Source organism: Falco peregrinus, chromosome 6, assembly GCF_023634155.1.
Source record: "Falco peregrinus isolate bFalPer1 chromosome 6, bFalPer1.pri, whole genome shotgun sequence".
Lineage (NCBI taxonomy): Eukaryota > Metazoa > Chordata > Aves > Falconiformes > Falconidae > Falco > Falco peregrinus.
In genome coordinates this window covers 82,922,429-82,946,751 of record NC_073726.1, presented here as the reverse complement: position 1 = coordinate 82,946,751, position 24,323 = coordinate 82,922,429, and the positions used below count along the sequence as shown (strand labels likewise).

The 24,323-nt window shown below is 37.7% G+C and overlaps 1 protein-coding gene across 2 annotated transcripts in view; it reads right to left on the bottom strand.

The window, feature by feature from the left end:
* ANO2 (anoctamin 2) overlaps positions 1-24,323 on the bottom strand; it is a 192,198-nt gene that overhangs the window by 143,781 nt on the left and 24,094 nt on the right. For both annotated transcript variants that reach the window (XM_027782912.2, XM_055809275.1), the window contains 4 exons: positions 9,281-9,379; positions 3,862-4,013; positions 2,563-2,617; positions 1,640-1,688 (listed from right to left, as the gene is read on the bottom strand). In XM_027782912.2, coding sequence (XP_027638713.2) covers positions 1,640-1,688; positions 2,563-2,617; positions 3,862-4,013; positions 9,281-9,379 — 355 coding nt within the window. The remainder of the gene's footprint in view (positions 1-1,639; positions 1,689-2,562; positions 2,618-3,861; positions 4,014-9,280; positions 9,380-24,323) is intronic.

Below are 24,323 nucleotides of genomic sequence, written 5' to 3'. Positions count from 1 at the left end.
AAAATGCCTGAAAAATCACTACTAGTGATTTATCTCTAATGGTGGCTTGCATTACACTCATAAACCAGAACAAGCTATTAAAATAGAGAAAACTTTAAGTAAGAGGCAAAAAAAAAAAAAAAAAATCCTTAGGAAAGTGCTGTTTTTCTTCCTACTGTGTCCTTGTAGGACAAATTCCTTATTGCTTCTTTCAAGCTTTTTCTCAGCCCAACAGCTTGCAAAGTCTTAAGAGCTTCAACAGGTTCTACACAGTCAGTCTGGATCCCCTGGAAAAGTGTCAGTTCTGGGGGCTGTTTTTTATCTCAACAGGCCTAGTGACCCTGCTGTACTTCAGGCTTCTTGTTTTATGTACCTTACACTGCCTTTTGTCTAAAATCCTGCACTCTGGAGACATGTACCTGCACAGGCTCCGCAGCTCCCAGGGAAAGCATGGTCTCCCCAGTCACCGAGAGAGTTCCCTGGATGCCAGCTGGAGCAACCCAGCAAGACAGCATTCATCTCTACTGCCCCACTAGAGTTTTTTGAGCTGATCAAAACAGAACAACACAGAGCAAACAGTGAACAGACACCAAGTGAACAACGTTTTAGAAATGAAGAGTGCCTGACGTTTTCTCAACTATCTTTTCAGTTTTTTAAAGGAAACAGTGTAATAATCATAAATTTAAATGTTTGTACTGACAAAACCAAGTATTTCTGATTGAAAAAGAGTAAGTATTTTGGTTGGTTGGTTGGTTTATATATATATATATATATATATATATATACTTTGATTTTAAAAAATTGCCACTATTTCAGGGAAACTTAAATTAATCTATTTTCCACTCCAGATGCTGTACCAAAGAAGTCTGCTACTGCAGCTTCACTGCAAAAAGTTACACCAAGGCTGTGCAGGAATCTGTTGCTACAGCACACTTATTCTTTGCAGGCACATTACCCTAGGATGCTGTGATCTGCACATAAGTGGCCAAGCTTACAGAAGGACTTCCAGAAAACATGCCAGACAAGGAGCACTATCACTTCTTCACCACTGGAGAAATACGTGCCATGATATCACATTGGATGAAAGAAAAAGAGTAGAGAAAAGAGAATAAGTACACTTGTATATGTTCTGAACCTCAAGAAAACAAAAGCTCCAAATATTTCAGGGTTACCCCAAAAGTATCATACGGTATTTTCAAGACAGTCTTCATTAAGTCATATATTTCACTATGCAATTCATGGACATAGTTTTTAAAGCTGCAGTGATAAAAATAACCTGCAAAAATGTATTATTCTATTGAAATGGCAAGAAAACTATGTTCTTGGTAGAAATAATACAACATATACTAGCTGACATCTGAATTTTCAAAAGTAGACCATATAATGATCAAATCCAATTTTATAATAACTCATGAAATGCAAGTTATGTGCCAAATCCTGCACCTGTAGAAATGGAAAGCAAGCTTCCATTACCATGTCCTATTCAAATCATGGACCAGAAAGTCTGATTTTATTCCTCAGAAAATGCATTGATTTCAATCTCTACTTTTTGTGAAAATATGCCAGCATACTTTTGTGTTCTGCTAGAAAAATAATCTGTAAAATACCTAAACAATCCCTTTCAAAACAACATATACCATTATCCTCCCTCCTTTCTTACCCATGCTGTTTCTGGCCTTTGTAGGTGTGCGCTTCAAAATTTCATGTACCTATAGAAAAGAACAGTCATATAACACACAAATTAGCATTATTTTCATCACGGAGCTAGCAATAAAACAAAACTTTAAAAGAAGAGGCTTTGGAAGCATGCATTTGCACATACATTTAAATCATACGTTTCACTCATATATAAATGCATGACTTGAGGAACTAGTTAACACTTAAAAATGCTATGGCAAGTCTTACTAGTGGTTTACCTGCCCTAACTTTTGTAGGTTAAATCCTGCTGTGTCACATCCTTTATAAAACTATTTGAAATATAAGGACTTCAGTTAAAATGAGAATTTTACATCAAAGAAAATCACATTAAAAAATGACTTAGTAAAACCACATTAGCTTTCACGTTTGGAAGTATAACATCAAGATGCACATGAAGTGATCAGTAAATATGCTACATCTATGAAACCCATGTATGGGTGAATATAGCATGTTAGGGAGGAGTTGGCATTGCCTATGTAATGAGAAATCTTGCCTCACCAACTCGCTGGAGATCTAGCAGAATCTCAGGAACACGGCACCAGGTTTCTCACCAAAAACTGCTGAAGCTAAGTTACTGTAGGATTGTAGAGGAGGTCCTTTTATGAAATAAAATCTAGCTAAAGATTAGGAAGTTTGGCTTAATAGCAGCTTTGAACAATGGAGATGAATCAGTAGCTGTGTTTCTCTACATAACATCTCCTACTCCTGGACCACTGGGCAGCTCCAGAAGAGTATTTCTTACATACTTATGAGTGCTTAGTGTTTTCCAGGAACACAGAAATGTGTAAACCAATGAAATCAGCAAAGTAGTTACCAACACTCACTATTAAAGCAAATACCATTCAGCACAAGTAATGATATGAAAATGAACTTTTGTTCACTTACTATTCGACTGCGGGTAGCATTATCAAAAAAGGTGTCTTTGTCTTTAATGTTATACCTAAAACATTGAGAGAAAAGAAAAATCAGTTATGTTTTTAGACATGGTAGTTATAAGTAAGATAACATGCAAGATTCTGATTTAGAATTCATTTAGAAACCACAGCAAGTAAGAAAAACAGATGTTTAAAGGGAATATAGATGAAATAGAGCAGCATAATAGACTGAGCTATTTAAGACCTAGTCATTCAGCTTTATACCTGGATGACAATGATGGTGGACATAAAAACGCAAAAGTATTAACTAATGTAAAATACCTTTTGGGTAAGAAAAGCTTCCTGTTATTTACACACTATGACCTTCTAGTTTCTTCCTTAAAACGTACTCTCACCACTATAATATTCTGAGGTTATATTATTAAGTTTCAGCTAGTGTAATGCAGATGTTCATTGCTCTTTTCCAGGCAACTAACCAGTCAACATTTCACTTGCATTCAAATAACTGGTCCACGGAAATTATTCACTCCCTTAAACCTTAAGATCATCATATGTGAAATTAGCTTCCCAGTTTACTTCCCTCGATCAATTTGACTTGTATTCAGTATTAATTAAAATTGTCAGGACAATAAATGATGTGGTGGATCATTTATTACTGGTTTTTATTTATCAGACATAAATGCAAATACACACCCATGAGGAAAAAAAGGAGTGTTTAATGTCACACTGGGCCCAGCAGTATTATCCTGAGTGAAAGGTCAGGTGTCAAGAATTCCTTATCAGCATATTATTAGCCAAGTTTTCATTACTATAATAAATCTATCAAGAGGAAAAATATTATCAGATTTCTACTAGCTTTTTTTTTTTTTTCCAAAACAGGCAGTAATATCCTTAACCTAATAATCAGAAATTTGGTGGTAGGATTTTTACAATTCAAGCCAAAAAGAAGGATATTTTATTTGTTGCACTGCTTCCAATGCCTTATCCATCAGAAGGAAGTTGACACTGAAAGTCTCTGCAACTTAGATTTCTGTTAATCCACTGAAACTTTACTCAGAGCCAATGCATGTTCATTTACTTTAGATCTATTTACTTGTCCTTCAATAAATTTAGTTTTATGCAGACATATGCTTTTATCACTTGGAAATATTACATAGGAATAAACTGTCAACTTGGATATTTCCTCAGGATTTCCAGAAATACTCAATGAATTTCTGAATTTTGATTGAAATATTGATAGAAAAAATGACACCACTACAATAATAAGTTATATATTTCTTCATTGTTTATCACAATTTTAAGTACTCACAAATATATTTTCTCTCTGGAAAATGGGTAAGACAGGCTTTTCATGTTGGTATTTTCTTGTCGTGGCACCTGGGGTTGCAGAGGTTCAGTCAATTTGCACCATATTTCATTTAACTTTTTGAGTATCCCTCCTTCTTCTGTTATTTCATACATCTGAGTAAATAAAATATTGTAGATTAGCTTGGCACTTCCAAAAATCCACTGCAATGGCCAAAAAAGAAAGAGTTTGCTGTACATCTGTGTTTAAATCTGTACTTAAAATAAATGCCTTCCCTGAAGATACATTCCACATAACAGCAAGCACCTGATTCCATAAGGTTTTCAGTACTAAAAAGTTCCTGTCCTTCACAAGCTACTTCCAGAAGAAAACTCAGTGCAGAATTGTTAATAACAAGAAACATCCCTACTAACTACAACAGAAGCTGCAGGGAGATGACAGAAAGGCAGAGTAATTAATTTGACTGTGTAACTGGGAATAGAGGGAGCAGACAAAGCAGGAAGGGCCTTTACCTGCTACCAGTTGTACTTCCCCAGCAGAATAAATTATTCCTGGATAATAATTGCTAGTATGATTTGGCAGCACATCACATTCCATTAGAAGCGAGGATGGCTATGTGTTTAGTTTGAAGGGCAAGCACCCACAGCTTTTGCTGATTCAGATTGCTGTGACGTGCTAGGGAGCTTCTCAAGGATATGAAGGTATTTTTTCCTGAAACACAGACAATCTTACCAAACGTGAGTTTATGTCCTCGTCACAGGATGTTCCTTTCAGCATTTTCACCAGCTTCGTTGCCCTTGTCTAGATGTATTCAAGGACCTTAACACCCTTCTTCTATTGTGGGGCCCAGAACTGCACACAGTGCTCAAGGTGAGGCTGCACCAGAGCTGAATACAGCAGGATGATCACCGCTCTTGGACCAGCTGGTTATACTGGGATGCACCTCAGGAAGCGGTTTGCCCTCTTGGCTGCCAGGGCACACTGCCAATTCATGGTGAGCTTGCCATCCACCAGCACCCTCAGGTCCCTCTCTGCAGCGCTGTTCTTCAGCCACTCCTCTCCCAATTTATGTTTGTGCCTGGCACTACTCCGTACCAGATGCAGAATCCAGCATTTGTTCTTGTTAATTTTCATGCCATTGATTATTGCCCAATACTCCAGCCTACCTAGGTCTCTGCAAGGCCTCTTGTCCCTCCAGACAGTGAACAGCACAGTTTAGTATCATCAGCAAACTTGCTAATGGTGAATTCAAGCCCTGCATTCAGATTGTTGATAAATATATTGAACAGAACTGGCCATATGATTGAGCCCTGAGGAACACCACTGGTGACGGGTCACCAGCCAGTTGTAGCCCCGCTCGCTACAACCCTTTGAGCCCTGCTGTTCAACCATTTCTTCACCCAGCACATCATGTACCTGCTCATCTCACAGCTGGACAACTTGTCCAGAAGGATACTGTGAAGGACACTATCAAAAACTAAAATCCAGAAAAAAATAAATCTACTACCTTCTCATCATCTACTGGGCAGGAAATATCATAGAAGGATATAAAATATTAGCCAGGACTTCCCATTTGTGAAACCATATTGACTGCCTGATGATTGCATTGTCCTTTAATTGCCTTTCAGTAGCACCTGGTATGATCTCGATAATTACTCCACGTACTGAGGTCAGACTAACAGGTCTATAGTTTTCTGGGTCTTACCTCTCACCCTTCTTGTAAACTGTAAGAACACTGACTAACTTCTAGTCAGTGGGGACCTCTCCAGACTCCCAACTTTAGGAGGAGACTCCAGACTTTAGGAGATGATTGAAAGGGGTCCTGCTGTAACATCTTCTAACTCTGGGATGAATCCTATAAGTCCCCATGAACTCATAAACATTCAGCTAATACAGATAGTCCCTTAAAAATTCAGTGACCACAAATGGAAAGATACTTTTCCCACAGTTGTGGTCCTCCAAGTCAGAGGACCAGGCAACCCAAGGTCTATCATTAATATTAAAGCCTGAGGCCAAAAAATTATTGAAGGTCTCCACTTTTTATTCATCCCTATTTCTCAGGTGACCATCTTCAACAAGTGTTGGTCCAACATTTTCCTTAGACCTCCTCTTCCTGTTAACACATATTAAAAAGTCTTTTTGTTGTCTCACACAACAAACTGGCCAGTTTCAGCTCTAGCTGAGCTTTGACCTGTCATGTTCTCTCCCCGAATGTGTGAACCACAGCCCTATAATCTTCCTGTGAAACATGACTTTGCTTCCAGAGATGATACAATTTATTTTTCTTCTTGAGCTCCATAAGGAGTTCTCTGTTCAGCCAAGCTGGTCTTCTGCCCCACTTGTTTGACTTACAACATGCTGGAATTGCTTGCTCCTGTGCTTTTAAAAGATGGTTCTTAAAAACTGACCAGCACTCATGAACCCCTAAGCTCTCAAAAGCAGATTCCCAGGAGACCCTGCTAACTCACTGAGTAGCTTAAAATTTGCTCTCTTGAAATCTAGAGTAACAACTCTGCTGACCTTTTTTCTCATTACACTAAAAATTTTAAATTCAACAATTTTGTGATCACCGTATCCAAGACGGCCACCTAACATCACATCTCCCACAATTCCTTCTCTGTTCACAAACGGCAAGTCTAGGGGGGCATCTTTCCTAGTTGGCTCACTGAATACTTGTGACAAGATATCTTCAACACACTTCAGGAATTTCTCAGACTTGCTTGTCACAGCAGTATGGTATTCCCAGTTAATGTCTGGGAAGTCGAAATCTCCCATAAGGACAAAGGCTAACTGATCCAGAAATTTCTCCTAATTGCCTGTAGAATAATTCATTGGTCCTATCATCCTGGCTGGGCAACCAATAGTAGACACCCACAATGACATCTGCGTTGTTTTCCATACCCCTAATCCTAAACAGAGGCTCTCAACCATAACATATCTGACTGCAAGGGTTGTACAGTCAAACTTCTCTCTTAGACACAGTGCATGTCTTCCGCTTCGCCCACCCTGCCTATCGCTCCTGAGCAGACTGTAGCCCTCCATCCCAGCACTCCAGTCATGGGACTCATTCCACCAAGTCTCACTAATACCCAAGCCACCATAGCTCTGGGAATGGACCAACGTTTCCTGTTTGTTTCTCATATTTGAGTGTTGCCCATTCTCACTCACCAAAAGTAAGTGTATTGTCATATCCAGAAGTATATGTACAGTTAAAATTGCTGGAAAAGTACCTTTTTCCTGCATGTTATTTGTCCTGAAAGATAATTTAACTGAACATTTTGGGGGAAAAAATTTGCAATTAATTCATCGTGTTTAGAGGTGGATAAATACTTTCCACTGAAAATGTTTTCTTTATGGTTTCATTGGACATTTGAATAACTAAAAATAGCATCACAGAAAAGACCTAATGTGTCTTGAAAACAAAGTTTTGTTTCTCTGAACCAAAATAGAATTTTGGTTTTAGTGGTTGCTGGCTGAACTTTTCAGCCTGTATTGCCAAATCCCCAAAACACAAGATTTCAGTTTTCCAAAGTGGATTTTTGTGGTTTGGGTTTTTTTGTTTGTTTTTGGTTGGGTTTTTTTTGTCATAAATTCCTCTCCCAACTGTCTTTAATTGCAAAAAAACATAAGACATGAACATAGTTTTCCTGTCACACTTGCTTTCTGGTAGTGCACTGGTAGTGCTCCATTTCTACAGCTGAGGTAATAGAAAAATAATGCAGTCAACAAGAATTGTCAGCAAACTTCTTAAAAATGTTGTATCACTTTTAAGTTATATAAAAATGTATTACTCTAGAGTGAATTTTCAGGAAATTTGAGATCTGCTTTCCTTGTTGGTAGACATATTTCATTTCATCTTCTACACACCAAAACAAATTAAAAGTTCAAACCTGAATGCTTTTTTCACAGCTGCCTAATCAATGACTGCACATTCATTTGCTCTTTGAATATTTGTCATACTGTTCAATGTATGTCAGTTATATGACAATCTCATTCAACATGCGTGCACAGACTTGATTTGTTCATTGAAATCTGTTGCTTTAAAGGAAAGAGTGCTATAAATAATGTATGATATATAGTCGTTAAATGATGTAATCTGTCAATATTTTTAGATGTCTTTTCCCCAGATAATTCTGTCTTTAAGGCCTTTTGATGTGCTGTGCAGGTTTTTTCTCCTATTCAGAGGAGAGAAGAGGATGCAGAACTGTTCATGAATGACTAGGGCAGCCACTAGAGACTACCAGCTCCTGGACAGGCCTTTAACTCAATAACAATGTGGTGGCAATATTCGTCACTTAAAATGCTGTAGAATTTGCTTCAGTGCATCTGCAAAAATCTAGGAGAGGAAAATTCCTATGAAGGAAGAAGGAGGGAGAAATGAACAAGGACTAAAAATTCACAAAAGGAATGAAGCTGCGAAGGGTTCAGAGACAGAAGTTGAATATGTAGGTCCATTTCAGGAAGAGCCTACACATCCATCAATATGCTAGAAAGGACAGAAGTGCTACAGATGTCCAAAACCTACTCATTTTCAAAGATTGATTAGAAGTAACCAGATTTTTTTTATTTTATTTTTTCCTCAGGGATGCAAACACAGCACAGTAAGAGCATGCAAGATTGGCTTGGCCAAGCTTTTGACAGTGACAGTAACACCATGAAATGCGAACAACACTGAAGCTTTTGCTGGGTGAAATATGAAAAAAACAAAAGAAAAATAGCCCTGTGGGAAAAAAAAAAAAAATTGGTCTGTCCTTTAATTCTAATGACAATGTAATGAAGTAAATGTTCAGTGCAACTGAGGAGTATCACTAACTGAAAGTGCAAGGCAGTTCCACTGACTTCAATGGAGTTGTTAGCAAACATGCTAAAACATTGCAGGACCACAAACTTTGGGATGTACAATGTTTGCCAGCAACTTTGCTGAAAGCAGACTCTAAAGAAGATAGGAGCCAAAGTTTTAATGACAATAGGCAAGTCTGAAGTCTCCAACTTGTTGATGCCACCAAAACAGTCTCTCGGCACCCCAGACTGGAGAAACCTTGAGGCAACGACCAGCTATCATGCTATCTCCTGTACTGCATCTCACCTTGAGGAAAGTTCCTTGATGAAAATCCCAACAGCTGCTGCCTTCTCAGCTTCCAAAGCCCTCCTTAAAATTCAACTCTGTCATCACTCTTCTGACTGCAGACTGCCAGCCAGCTGCCTCTGCAGCCTTTGAGAACCCCCTTGAAAATCCCATCTTAAATATGATTCTGAATACTAAATCATCACAAAATAATCAGTAATGTGAAAGAATAAGCCTTGCAGTTCATTTGCTCTGATTTTGAAATAAAGTCATTCTATAGGCTTCTGTGCATTTAACTACCATTCTAATCCCCCCTCCTCCAGGCATGCAACTAGTTAAACAATGGAAGATACTTACCTTTTTGGTGGGCATTTTTATTTTAAGTAATTCCGCTTCTCGACTAAGGACTTGCCAAGGTGCATGTATGCGGACAAAACTCAATCCTTGGCTCTTATTCTGAAACATAAAATGGTGAAAACCATGTATTTCAACATTATTGATCACTATACAGTAACAAGGTTTGAAGATTTCAGCTCCAACTAAATCATGCAACAGGAGGCCACCACAGTGAATAACCAGCTTCTGTTACAACTGGGCTTAAAAGTCACCTTTTATTTAAAAGCTGCATCTCCCAACACTCTAAAATCCATCAATCTACTGCCTACAGTGTAGCTGTGTATGCACCATGAAGACAGAAAGCTACAGTTCCAGATTTTGGAACCATGTGAACCAGAAACCTCCAGCTACAGCTTCTACACTCAGGTATTTTGTAAGTCAGCTGACTGCATTAGTGGGCTTTTGTGCCCATCTGAACCAAAACAGAAAAAAATAATATTTATTGTGGAAATGAAGGGAATAAAAGTTAGGAGGGAGATTAGAAAGAGGATAGGAGGACATATTTTGGGAAGGACATGGAAGTGGACAGGGAGAGACTTTAAAGGCTTGATTAATCCTAAGATTAATGAACTTTGTGTAGCTCTGTGTGTGTTGGGGTTTTGGTGCTAGGGCATACTGGTACTTCACATTTTCCCACCCATATGTGTGTAAGGTTCAGGACAGTCCCCTCCCTTCAAGGGAGCATGAACTTATATCTGCAGTCCCTCATATATCCTGAAATTTAGAAGCAAGACAAGAAAACTGAAGCAAGGTGTCCAACTTGATGAGAAAGAGAGCTATGTTGCATGTTGGGTTTAAATGCAAAACTCAGGTGCCACACCTGTGAGTAGTTGCCTGGTTATAAGTACAAGCAGTTGCACAGAGAAAGGATGTTAATGGACATAGCTTAATGTCACTATAATCAACAAGTAGCATAATTCTACAAAACTGGGAACATAGGCCATAGCCATGGAAATGCAGCATCTTCTGTGGGAAATTGATTCCAAGAGAATTCTCTTTCTCAAAAGCTTTCAGTTAAGAAAAGTTTTAAACAGATATGTGAACTGCCATCTAAACTTAGGTATAGATCTAAGAGAATATTATAGCACATTTACCTTAGAAAAGCCTCTCACAGCCACAGTGATATTTTTCTTGTTTTGCATATAATTTGTTTCCAAACAAAGCTGTATCATATCACATTAGAATATCACCTATTTAGAAACTGATATTAAATCTTTTCAAAGTGTATAAATGCTTACAACTTCATGTAAACACCAAACATGCATTTGCTGAATGTTTCATAATTTGCCCTAATTTTAAAAAAAAAGTTAGATGGAAATCCCACTATTCTTATTGCAATCATTTTTCTCTTATTCCCCTTATAGCTGCAACATGGACTACAAAGATCACTAATCACTTTCAGCTAACGTTTCTTCAGTGGACCAATGTTATTTTAAAGAGCAGAATGAGCTGCAGAACGTCTCTTTCATCAGTCCACTGGGGAAGTCAGCTTTAAGAGAAGGAAGTAAAAATTTACTGGGCATCAGCAGATGTTCTGGTAATCATTTGCTGAAAACAGATTAATAACAGATGAGAGTTTAAATTTCAGTGGGTGAAGATCAGGAGGCTTCTTCTAGCTTTTGGCTAAAATCAAGCATGTGTCCTCTGTCTGGGGGACTATATTCCACACTGGTAAGAGGACGGACAGTCTGATCTAATTGGTTGTTTCCAGCTCAGGCTTATATGACTCCACAGATTGCAAATAAAATCAGTCAGATAATTTGAGAGAAAAGACCAGATGAAGAATACGACCTTTGCATATTTGAACAAAAATATGTTGGAAAGTTGTGCTGTTCATGAAGTGATATCAGATGCTGAGGAATCAGAGCCTTAAAAATCTTTAAAAGCCCTAAAAAACACCCCAAAATGGGCAACTGAGATCATTTTAATAAAGACTAATGCAAAGTAAGTAGAGAAAACAGGACCAGGTGATTCCTGTTGTATGATAAACAAAAAATGCAGAACAATAAACCATTGAATATTTAGCTTGGGATTAAAAAACTATGCTTCCCACATCTTCCTATATTTTTTCCAACATTAAAATTAATCAAAGAAATTTAAAATACATTTAAAAAAATTAATCTCATATCATATCTTAAGGGGTAAACCATCTACCTAGTTTTCTGTTGAGCCACCAAAATAAAAACCTATACCAGCTATTCCACTGGTAAGGCTCCTTTCCCCACTTTTCAAGCCCTCACCTGCATTGCTTCCAGTTGTCTGGCAAAGACTGTTCAACTAACTTATTCCCAGAGTGCTTATTGTATTGCAAACATTACTACAAGCTAGAACTTGTTTTTCTCATTGCCAGGGTGGATTTATAACTGTCTACTGGAGACATCCACTAAATGGTGACTTTTGGTTAATCACCTGAAATGATCAATGTACATGCTTTCATGAATACAGTTTAATATTTGCTCTAATGAAATGTTGTCAGTCTTCTATTTTGGAGATTCAGTCACTATTGCTTATTCTTGTACTCTAGATGCATCACTAAAGCTAACATGTTGTGCTGGCTGAAGTTATTTTTGTCTGACCATTAATTTGTTATTTAATACAGCCACCATTAATCAAGTCCTTTTTCTCTTACAGCTGATGTCCCACAGGATTTTATTCTTGGCCCTGCATTGTTCTATGTCTGTATCATTGTACTCCTTGATTATATTACTCAAATGACTAAGTACTGCTATGCAGATGACAAACAGATTTGTTGCTCCCATGATCCTTTTTTCATCAAATCTATATTCCATATTACAGAGTTCTTCCATTAAGTTCCAAGAGTGGAAGTTTTTTAATAAGTTGGTTCTGGATTATTCAAGATATCTTTATATCTTGGCCTCTTTTCTATTTTATAAAGTCGAATTGGGCTTTCCCATTTCAACAGGAAAACTCAGCATTAAAGTCAAATGGAAGAAAATCTGGAAGGTCTCATTTGTTTTTCAATCAGCACATGAAGAGAAATATATTAGATATTTCTTTCAGTCTATTATATGTTCCTAGTAGTTTCAAGGACTTTACTTAAAGCAGTCTATATTGCATTTTTTTCTGACATAGGGAAAATGTATAGGCTGAAAAAAATCAGATTTCTCCAAGGAGATTTCTTGTCTTTCATGCCTAAAAAGCAAAATGCATTAGCACTTGCATCAATTGCAAGTCTAATACTTCTTGTAAACTTAACAAAGCCATAGCAGAAAAAAAAGTATAAGTATGAAAACTCTCATATAGATATATATAAAGAATGTACTCCTATTGATTATCATTTGACTAGTGAAAGCTCAAAAAGTTATTATCCTTTTTAACTAAAAGCTGAATGTTCTGAAACATAGCTAGACAAGCATAACAGGCTAGACTAAGTAGCAAAGCACTCTCTGCCCCAAAATTCAGATTTTTCATTGAACTTAGTTTTCTACAAAACTCAGATTTCAAGTGAGAATTTTGCCATTCTAAAGTTAGTGGTATATCGGTGTTTCTCACCCACTTTGACAGTTACTGTTGCCCAGCTGTAACATGGAATATTTTTGAACCACTATAACACAGCTAGAATGTTTTTATTAATCTCTTCTAGCTCACAGCTTCTCAGTTCCAGCCCTTGCAGGGACAAGCCACAGACTGAGGGGATGCACCACAAAGCATTCCTATTGCAGAGGAGTTTGTGGAGAAGTCCTGTTGCTCTGTAAGAGCACGGCATGTAAAAGGTGGAGTTTTGTGTGTCCAGCTCAAAGATTTCTCATAGTACCATTATTTTGCCAGGCCAATTTGACTCCCACCTTACCTCATTCAGACAACCTGTTTGTCCTGTGTCAGCCGTGTCACCTCAAGGTGATATGTTCTCAACAGTTTATTTAGACACCTCTAATATCAGCTAAAGCATAAGATGCTAAAGGTATCATATTTGTCAGTCACAGTCAACGCAATAAAAAGGACAAAACCAATAAATTATACTCTGGGAGAGCCTTGGAATTGTGGTTTGCATATTGCTCCTAGCAACTCTGCAAATAAAGAATGCTACATTTTACTAAGTCTTTCTCATTGTTTCCTTGTCATGAAATCACTCATTGATCATCCTATATTAAAGTAATACAGCTACATATAGCATACATATTAAAGAAAATAAGTTATTTTAAAATCCTTGTTCAAAGAAATAGATTTCTGCTGTGTATCTTAATAGGGAGAAAAAAGAAACACTGAAAAGTAGAAAAAAAGCCTAACAGAAGTGTAACTACTGTCAAAGGGAGTCCAAGGGAACTGCTGATCTTTCTTATGATTTAAAAAAATGTACGTAGGAAATGGAAAGGCATAAATTATAAAACCTGAAGCATATAAACTTCCTTCTTAAAAAGGACAAACTATCCGGGCCTTAAACTTTTTATCCTTCTGTGATTATTAAATAGACAGAAAAATACCAGACATATACAGACAGCAAGTTTCTAATGGCTTCAGTTAATATAATCAGACATCTTTTGCTGACACTGGTAATACCAGCCACACCAGGAAAGCAACAGTGAGACAGTTTGTAGAGAGGAAAAAGAAGACAGGTCCTAGTAGCTCAGTAAAAGTAATCATCTTCTCATTTATTGCGTCACCAAATGGATCAGTCACGCCTGCAAATGCAATTGTTCAAAATTGTCTGCTCTCCTGATACCAGCCCTGGAAATGAAGGCAAATAACAAAGTGATGTGACAGTGCAAATAAAACACAATTTCTTGTTACTATCACAGAACTCTGGTCACATACATTTCATGACAGCTGAGCCAAACACTGAGCTGTTGGCCCCCTGGCACAGGTACACAGGACAGAATGACACCGCATTGCCAGATTCAGACAGTGGCTGTAGAAGGGTCTATATTTTTTGCCAAAGGTATTGAATCTTTATCTGTAGAAGGATCAGCATTTTGCTGCTCTTAATATTTTGTATCCAAGATAGAAAATCAGTTTATCGGAAAGTATGCGTATCAAAGCGTGTGTCGGTTACATTATGAAAAGGAAGGGCAGCATACTAGTCTGGGTGAGATGTCAAGACCCAGAGTGTCTCAACATGGAGATGTCAGTCCAGAGCAATTCCCTGCTCGCGTCATCTATATAATTATAGGCAAGTAATATAATTCTTTCTGTCACTGATTAAATGAAGATAATGGAACTTCCCTCTATAAAAAGACATTTGTGAAGACAAATATGTTACAGATTGCGAGGTGCTCAAATAATACAGTAAACAAAGTGTATGGCTGCATACAGTAGCCATACTACGCATCTTATAATTTTTACATTTTCCTTCAAAAACTGTAGTCCCTCTACCTTTCGCCAAACTTCCCCTTTTCTATTTTCATTATTTCTCTGGGGTACAGCTGCGCCTTACTGTACGGCTGTATGGTGCCTCACATCATAAGACTCTCATTAATGCCTGCAGATTCCTTTGCAACAGTGTTACAAATAACTAGCAGCGATCCCTGACTGCTCCAAGAAGTTATCGCACTCCTGACAGAAAATTAGTCACACATTGCACAAGTGTAAAGATGCAAAGCACAGACCTGTTCACTGATGGCAAAGGTAAACTCCATCTAGCTCACAGAGCTATGTTTATTTTTAGCTGCTCAACAATATATGAAGCAGAAATGCTCAAGTCCAAATTTCAGACCTTAAGAAAAGCTGCAATAATTTATGCATCTTGACAGTTTGCCTCTCACTTTTCCCATTTCTACCAACAGTGATGGTGTTAATGTCCTGTTTATTTTACTCTGCTACTCTCTCCTCTGAACATAAACAGTTAAAAAAATGTGCTATTGTGTATAAGCAAAGAACATAACACCTTGAAATGAAAAATCTGGCTAAAACACTTTAAAAGAAACTGTAGAACCTTAATTCCTTAGATAAAGCACTGTGGAATGAAACAGTTGACTTTGCACATCCTTTGCAATGTTTCTTCATGGAGTTGCTACGTTTCCAACCAAAATCTTCCCACTCATCTACAGACAGAAAGTGTCCCTGAATGGAAGATGATACAGGAAGCCTAAAAACACAGGCGTGCTTCCCCTGAAAAAGATGGAAATATTTAATGGCACACAACATAATGAAAATGAGCTGTTAGAAACTCAAGCACAAATGTAGAATAGATTGTTAAGTCTGCCAAATATAAAAAAAGGCACAGACCTCTACATTACTGCAGTACTCAATGAAGAACCTATATGGACGTGAGTTAAAAATATGTCAGGATTGTCACTCAGTTTCAATTCTTTCTGAATGCAAATTTTGGAGTTAAAAGTTAGTGCATTTTCTGGTTATTACTACAGCATGAAAAATGTGACTTTCAAATGTAAGGCAAAAGTATCCCTATTTGTTTAGAATAACTTTATCAGCAAATTTCTCCTATGTCAATGACACAAATTTCTTGCTACAAAAGCATATCACAATTTCAATACATCTTCTGAAACTAAAGAAAACCAGAAATAATAATAAAATGCAAAATTGGAAAAAAACCCATCCACATCAGACTTCCTCAAAAAGGAAGGCAGGAGTGTGTCTGTGCTACCACCTCCTATATTTTGGCAGTGTCAATGGAAAAACACATAATCAGCTGGCCTGGTTACATTCAGTGCCAAATTAGCTAGCAAATAAGCCAATATTCTGCAAAATACATCATTTCAAACTTGATTATCAATAATAAAATCAACAAACTCTTGAGGCCAAAGAGTTAACATTAAAAAGGGCAAAATGTAATTCCTCTTGAGGGAATGAGACACACTAATCTGCACAGAGATTTATACCCTAAATAATTTTCCAGATGAAGCAGCAAGATCACGGAAGTCAATCTTTAGGCCAGATAACAAGCATGTTACCAGTAGGGGGATTAATGAGATAGAGACTGAACCCCCAGTCCAGCAGGCTCAAATTTGAAGAGGAAGGGGGGAGGGGGGGGGGGGGGGGGGGGGGGGCGGCGGGAACCAAAAACACCCACTAGTAGTTAGGATACCAAACGGAAAATCAGAGAAATGGCACCTTAAAATATTAAAATATTGCTTCATCATCCAATGCTTGATCTGGGACGTCAACAAACAAGAGTATAAAAGGATGATTTAATTTTGTGTTGAAAGATTTACATTTCAATTCATTCTTAGAAAAAAATATTTTGGAGGGTTTACTTTAATTTAAAAGTGTTAACAGATGGTAAAAATGTATTTCGTTTACTAAGCATGTTCTCCTATTCATGTGCCACAAGCCTTTCCAGGGTAGTGTCTCCCTTAGAGGTCTCTCACGAAAGATCAGTAGCAGTAAAAGGAAGGTTGCCTGTATTTGCAGTGGCTTGACTGGGAGAGGATTAAGATTAAGATAATCAAAGTGTTCTGGTTGGCTTGTTTGCTGGCAGAGAATTCAAAACCTCCCTGGACAGTTACAGCCTCGGTGTAAGCAGGGAGGTGTAAGAAGGGGAAGAAGCACTGGCAGTCGCACAGTAACATCACATGACACATTTTGGATAAGGCAACAGGTCCAAGGGGTGGATGAATAATTGGTTAAACAACAGGAAACTGGGTAAGAGGAGATCCTGCACTGTTGGAAAAAAAAGTCACCAAAGGGGATTTCCAGAGTCAGCACTGTACAGCATCATCATAAGTGGCCTGGTAAAAGAGATAAGCACCAAGAAGACAAGCTGTGCTGATTAAGTTTTTCAGGGTAGCAAGCATAAGGCAGACTAAGAAAAATTGTAGAAAAGCTTAAATGTAACTAAATATAAAACAATACATGTGGATTAAAACCATTTTCATATATAACATGCGCACATATAATAGGCTCTGAATTGGCCTATACCAGTCAGTAATGACATCTTGGGGTTGCAACAGAAAGTTCCTTGAAAATAACAGCTCAACATTTTGTAATACTCAAGAAATAAAGTAAACATTATGTTCCGCTAGGAAATGAATAGAAACTAAGAAAAAAATATTAACACATAGCAGTCCATGCTGTATCCCCATCTTGAACTCAATGTGCAGTCCCTGTCTTCTCACCTCCTAAGAAATAAATTAGACCACAAATGGGATCAGAGGCGGCCAACAACCACCCTAAAAGCCTTGTTATGACAGCCATATAGGAATCACTCAGTAGACTGAGACCATTCTGGAAAAGAGCAATCTTAAGGAAAACATTGTAGAAGTCTATAAAATCATGTGTGGTAAGGAGAGGGGGTGTGGATGGACTGACTGCTGTTTCTTTCAGGGCAAGCACTAAGGGGCCTCAGACAAAGCCAATCTACGCTGTTGGGAGCCAGACTCAAAATAAACAAGACACAGATATTAATGCAGTGGGTAGTACCTCTGTCTTGCCAAAAGACTTTGTGGGTACAAAAATTGTATTACGTTTCAAGAAGAAACTATACCAGTTGGAGTAGAGACCCACAGCAGGTTACTAGATAGACAAACTACAGGCAGTGGGGGAAATTAGCTGCACTGAAAGTAGCTGTCATCAGGAGACCATCAAAGTAAAAGTGTCATAAAAGTTTGTACCATTCCTATTTTTTCCTAAACATTTTACCATTGTAGCTGTTAGATACACAATACTGCGTTGACGGACTGTCTCAAACAACAGGACCATTTTATTGTTATTATGCCAAATCTAATAAGAGGGACTTTAGGCCTTTCTTTCTCCCCAGTATCTGTCCTCCTACTTCCTATATCATCTCTTCAATTAACTGCATAGCCAAATAATACACGGCAAGTAACATAACTGCCTCACCCTCGGACAGATTATAGACTGCTATATGTGACTATTGTCATGGGGGTCACCTCCATACCGGTTACAAAAGGGGCTGGTTGGCAGGTCTCTGTTCAGTGGTGCAGTGGAACCTGGTTGATGAAGATCTCTCAGTAGGTGCTCACACCACGCCTGAGTTCCCTGCCATATCACACACTGCAGCACCTCTGTTCTAGAGTAATGGAGACTCAAGAGCTGTCATTAGTTCATAATCTCACCACTGACCAGTACCTTTTTCTTCAGATTATGCTACAATCTAGTGATTAGTTTATAATAAATAATACAGATTATGATGCAATTGCTTTCCTTCTGATGTTTTAATGAGACTACCATGCCAGGCTCTCAGATGATGTAATTTGGCACAGCTACACCAAGTTAACAGAGCTATTTAGATTTGCATCATTAAAGGTTATGACCTGAAAGTTGAACACAGTAGAGTCTGGACTCATGCTGGTTTATCAGCAAGGAGAAAAGATCAAAGTTAATTTGGAATCTGCGACCACTGACTGAAGGAGGAACAAATCCAGACAGAACTTAACACAAGGAAAAGAATGTAAATTTATTTTATTGTTGAGACTTAAGGGCCAGAAATATTTTCATCTTCATCAATCAACCAAAGGAAAGCTAATGTTGTTTTGCTATGTGTCCCAATACTCTGGTTACTTGAGAAAAAACTTCATCTCTTATTGCGTAGTACAAGGGAAATTGTTCTTTTCTCGGTAGCTCTCAACAGGAATAAGTAGCAACAAGACTGAAGTACAGCATACTCCATGGCTGCTTTGGAAAGTTGTTTCTCTTTTGAACCAAAAGATCTCAGACTGGGTGAGTCAAGATACATCAGTGCTCAAAAACTGATTTGAAGGCTACAAAGTCTAGACAGCTGTTGTCTATAGGTGGGATTAGAAAACATGGGATTTAACTTTAGATGGGGAAAATGGTGCTGGAAAAGGTCACTGTCAGTGTATCTCCCTTTCCTACACTTTGGCACTAAAAAAATCACAACATTAAGTATAAAAAATAACCTTTCCTATGTTGACAATGTTACAACTTAAACTTCTTCAAAGCAAGTGTTTTCTAAGGGACCCCATCCCATCTCCAGACAGTACTTGACTGCTCTTAGTTGCAACGATGATGTTTTTGATTCTTGTTAAATTGTATTTCCAATCCTGGTATTATTCATTTTAAGTGTCAGGAAGGGCTAAAACAGATTGTAAAAGAGTACAATGGCATTTCTTGTACTTCTTCAGCAAACAAGACAGCTAAATTCAGGTAGGAACGTCTCTTTTGTGCTTCTAAACACACCTAATGCAAAGAACCAGATTGCACTTCCAACGACCCAGCACCAGCAGCGGTATAAAAGAGCTACATTGATGCTGGGACTAATTCCCTATATCCAAGGGCTTCCTAGAGAAGCAGTTGCCAGCCAGTGAGGCACAAGCCTGCTTTAGATGAAGTGTGGAGGCCAAGCTGATAAGCTCTGCTGGATGCTTGCAGGCCCTGCAGGCGATTAGAAGGCAGCAACAGCAGCAGCAGCCCTACAATCTGAACAAACCATCAAACAAAGAAAAATAATTGCTTAAAACATTGCAGCTGAGCCTAACATGAGAAGCTTGGCAAACAGGCTGGGAATTGGTGTCCAAGAAATACCTCGTTCATAGATGGAAAGTGCAGTATTATACTATTTCTAGAGCTCTACGAGATCCAGCTCTCCCAGCTAATGTGGTATCTAGGATGGAAATAATATCCTCCCACAGGGGCATGACAATCACTACTGAAATCAACCAGTAAATGGACAATATGAGATTTTCTGCAATGTTACTTAGCCAGCACTTTCTAATGATCTCTGTAGAATGCAATGAATTATCAATAGTTTTGAAAATCAGACCTCAATACAGTCTACCACCACATCAGGTATCTCTCCTGTCTATACTGCTAGTCTCAGCCCCCCAAAATTATGATCCAAAAGATAATCACCCAGTAGATATCAGAAGAACACCTATTGCAACACATACTGCATTCATCCATGCTAGCAGTACTGCTTTGTATGTGCCATAACCTTTGTTGGCCCGATTTATCTTTCATCTCTATCACCATAAATTGGGAAATCACTCCACAAAAAAAAAAAAAGGCGGTAGCTAGTCAGGATTTACAAGTGCCAGTTTGCTCCTTTGTAACACAAAAATTAAAGAGGGATTAGCCACCAACTACATATCTTATTTGACCAGCTGTCTGTCAGGTAAAAAAAAAATAAATAAATAAATAAATAAATTAAAAAAGACAGCTGAGAAATCATTGTAAATCAAGTGTGAGTTTCAATTTCTTTTACAATTCTAAGAACAAACTATCAGCAAATGTTACTACCACAATGTTTGGTAAAGCTTGACACAATATGAAGTTGTCGGTTCTCCAATACATTTCACGACTGCATTCAACAAAAACACATTTTAGTAAAATTTTTTTTGGGGTGGGGGTTGACATTGAAACATGAAGATTTAGGTAGAAAGTTGAACAAATCGCTTCTGGAGATGTAAGGGTCAAGTGGGCCTACACCTTTGAAGTATGAAAAAGATACTGAGCAGATACAATATAGAATATGAATATTAACCTGATACAATGCCAAATTTTTTTGTGCCTTGAGGGAAATGAATTAGTGAAGCAAAAATGTAAGATTTGTTATTCCAAACCTGGTAGTATTATACAAATTTAAATTTACAGGAAATCACTACCAGATTTTTTAATAAATATGGTGCTATACACTGATAGCAGTAAGTACCTTCATCCATGTCTTAAAATTCATTTTATGCCTCATTGGAAGTACTCCTCATTTTTATAATTTTCATAAATCTTCTTGCTTATTTTACATCAGCAGCACTCAAAGAAAATCACATCGTGCCTCCTAGACAGTCTTTTTAAAATGTAGATATATATATTGCATCACCTTGAACATCTGTGTACCTTTGTGTCGGTATGTTTCTGCCATATTTTTCCTATACTTCTGCCATACTGAATAGTATTAGCACTATTATTTTCTGATAAAAATTTAATTTAAAACTATTCTTTTCTGATAAATATTTGAAGTTCATACACATACACACTATGCTAGGCTGTGATTTAATAATGGGAAGATACACTGAGCAACAGAACACCCGAATGTGTGGCTAAAGCCATCCACTCTCCGGAGAGGTCTGTGAGATCTGCCTGCTGCTCAGTCTAAGGATGCTCAAGCCAAATCTTTCCTGTAGGTTGGGCACTGCAGTTCTTAGACATGCCCTGTAATGCATTTACTCTCCAATGTATTTCCTTCTATACATCAGGATAGTTACTCATGAATACTAAGTCAAAGCTTTCTCAAATCAGTGGGGAAAAAATTCTCAGTATACTAGTGTTATTAATGCCTGCAGAATCTAGCTATCATTTTTAAAGCCCTGATAGTGTCACACGCTTCAGCTTGCATCTTAAGTGGGTACATGTACTGAACATACAGGAATTCATTCCTGTAACAAAAACTCACATTATGCTGAGTTTTGAGTGCCTCAGTAGGGTATTCTCCTAAGGACTTCAGTGACTGCTTGCTTGATAAAGAACCTCAGGACACAGTCTCATAACAGAAACTGCTACAGCATTCACTGTCCTCACATGTCTGGCATGGTTCAGTAAGTGTTAACATATATGAAGAGTTCAGAGGTGAGCACATGTCAAGTGATATCATCAAGTCTAAATTTGTCAGAGAGAATATATCGGGACTGAGATTAAAAGAAAAAAAGAGAGGGTTGTTTGCCTCTTTTTTTTTTTTTTTTTTAACTTGTTTTGGCAGTCTTCAGTAAACATAGCCATCTCAAGCAAAACTCCAGGGGACATCACCAAAGCAATCTAATACTGGGTTTTGTTTAACACAAGTTTTTTGTGATCTTTTGTTCTTGGCATGCAGTAGGCAGAGTATTCTGAGATGAGAGACTCAGAGTTATTCTGCAAAATGGGGAGCAAGAAAAACAAACAAGCAACCAAAAAATATTAGCAGATTTAAGCAGTAATTGGCAAACTATAAGAAATGAGCAGACTAAGGCTTGTAAGTTAGTTAACTGCATATTTTGGTTTACTAAAGAAACAATAGAGAAAATCATGTCTTTGCCTTCCATTACTACATAACCTCACTGTCACTTATATTGCACAAATATTGCATTTTTGGTGAAGGATAATTTAAATGCATTGTAATGTCTTTAGCCATAAAGTTCTTCAGTCAGATCGAGATCTTATTTACCAAAGTTTGAGAGGATAGCACATATTACTGATTGTTTGTATTCCCACTGCAATTTTTCTTGGCAACTTTGTTCTATTTCCATACATTCAAATGATAATCTTGGTAATTCAGGAACCATCTTTTTCATCTGTGTTTATACAGAACACACTGGATTCTCATCTGTCGTATGCCCTAACAGTAGTATAAATAGCAGTAACAAGACAGATCCAGATCTGGTTATATAACTTCTGCACACAATGTTAAAACATTAAAAATATAACTTTATCATTCACTATTAAAAATATTGAGTGGGGGTTTTGCCAAAAAATTCACACATCAATCACAGATAACTGAACAGATGTTTTGGCTGAAACAGGCTTCAACTGGAATATTCACACATACACAAAATGACCTCTTAATACTGGTAGGAAATTATGATTGTAGAGCTTTCTCAAATTTCATTTCAACAAAGACTGTTAACTAAATATTTGCAACACGTGTTAGCTCTTTTCAAATATTTATAGAGATAACTAAAGAAAAGAAACAAAACCCAACTAATTGCAATCCTTCCTTTTGACTGAAAGCACAAACAGGCATACACAAGTTTATATAACTCTGAAAGTCTAAAAAGTGCCTTAATTCCCCTTAAGTCTACACGTTAGTATAGATATACACATGCATACTATACATACACAGTTTTTTATATATACACAAATTAGAAACCCCTGCTTGAACTGTGACTCCAGGCAAGGGAGATTGCCTTGGTATTCAAACCTTCTCCCCCTGCCCCTACCAAAGGGGAAAGCAGCATTTGGGCTTCCCACTGAGCAGTATGCAACTACAGAGAGTAGCACTGAGAGTGCGTTCTGAGCAGGATCATCATGCTTTGTTATCCTCTAAGGCAGCCTCGCTGGTCCCCTCTGAACCATCTGAGCACCCCAGCTGCAGGCTCACTGGTGCAGGCACTTGGTAGGTTGCCATTTCACATTAATTCAGGCTGGCATAAGTTACAGAAGTTGTGGTCCCAAATTCCCCCCTGCCCCTGGCTGTGTGGCTACTCACCCCCTCCCCACCCCCCTGAGCCAGTGGTCACATTTATATAAGTGGACAGTGAGTTTCTTTAGCCAGATCAATTCCCTGAAAACTAAATCCTAGTTTTAAAGAGCAGTTAATTTTCAACTGGATCCACACTTCGAGTGATCAACTCCTGGCAGCACTGCAAGACAGAAGAATGTGCAAGATACATTCCTCGGGGCAGGAAAGAAGCGGACAGATACACAGAAACCCTAACTCAGATCAGCCTGTCCTGTGCCTTCAGAATGCTTGCAAAAATGAAAACAATAGCCACAAGAAAACCTGTTGTTTGACTCAAATTTAATGTCCTATTTTTTTCGCTTATCTTTTAATTTTTTTAGTATCTAGTTTTGAATAACATTCAGGGAAATCTCCTCTTGAAAGAGCATTTTGAAACAGATGAGAAATGCAGTTTATAAAAAAAGATAAAGCAAACTGTTTTCTGAAACTTTGGGGGGTTCTCCCTCAAATTAATCATTCAGTTGGTATAAATCCCAAAATAATTTTCATCAATCATAATCATATTTTCTATTTAAATCTCACTCTAGTACACTTTGCCAACCTGCAGTTAACAGGTATAAATCAATGTCTCATCATGATATGTTTGCCAAACTCAGCTTTTTAGAGAAAAGTAATATTAAATTTGCAGTAGTGTACCTTTTGCCATCAACTGAACAAATCAGAAATGTCGATAAGCAACATTTAATAACTATAAATTTATAAATAATTTAACTGGCATTTATTTTATGATTAATAGCTGGCATTTTATAATTTAGAAAAATTAGTCTATAATAAATACAGCTGTTTGTGTTACAGGCAAGTAGCAGAATAAAGGCATAAAATCACTGAGAGGAAGAAAAGCTGAAGAAGTACAGAATGTATATGCGGGTAAAAAACCCAAACACATATTAAGAACAG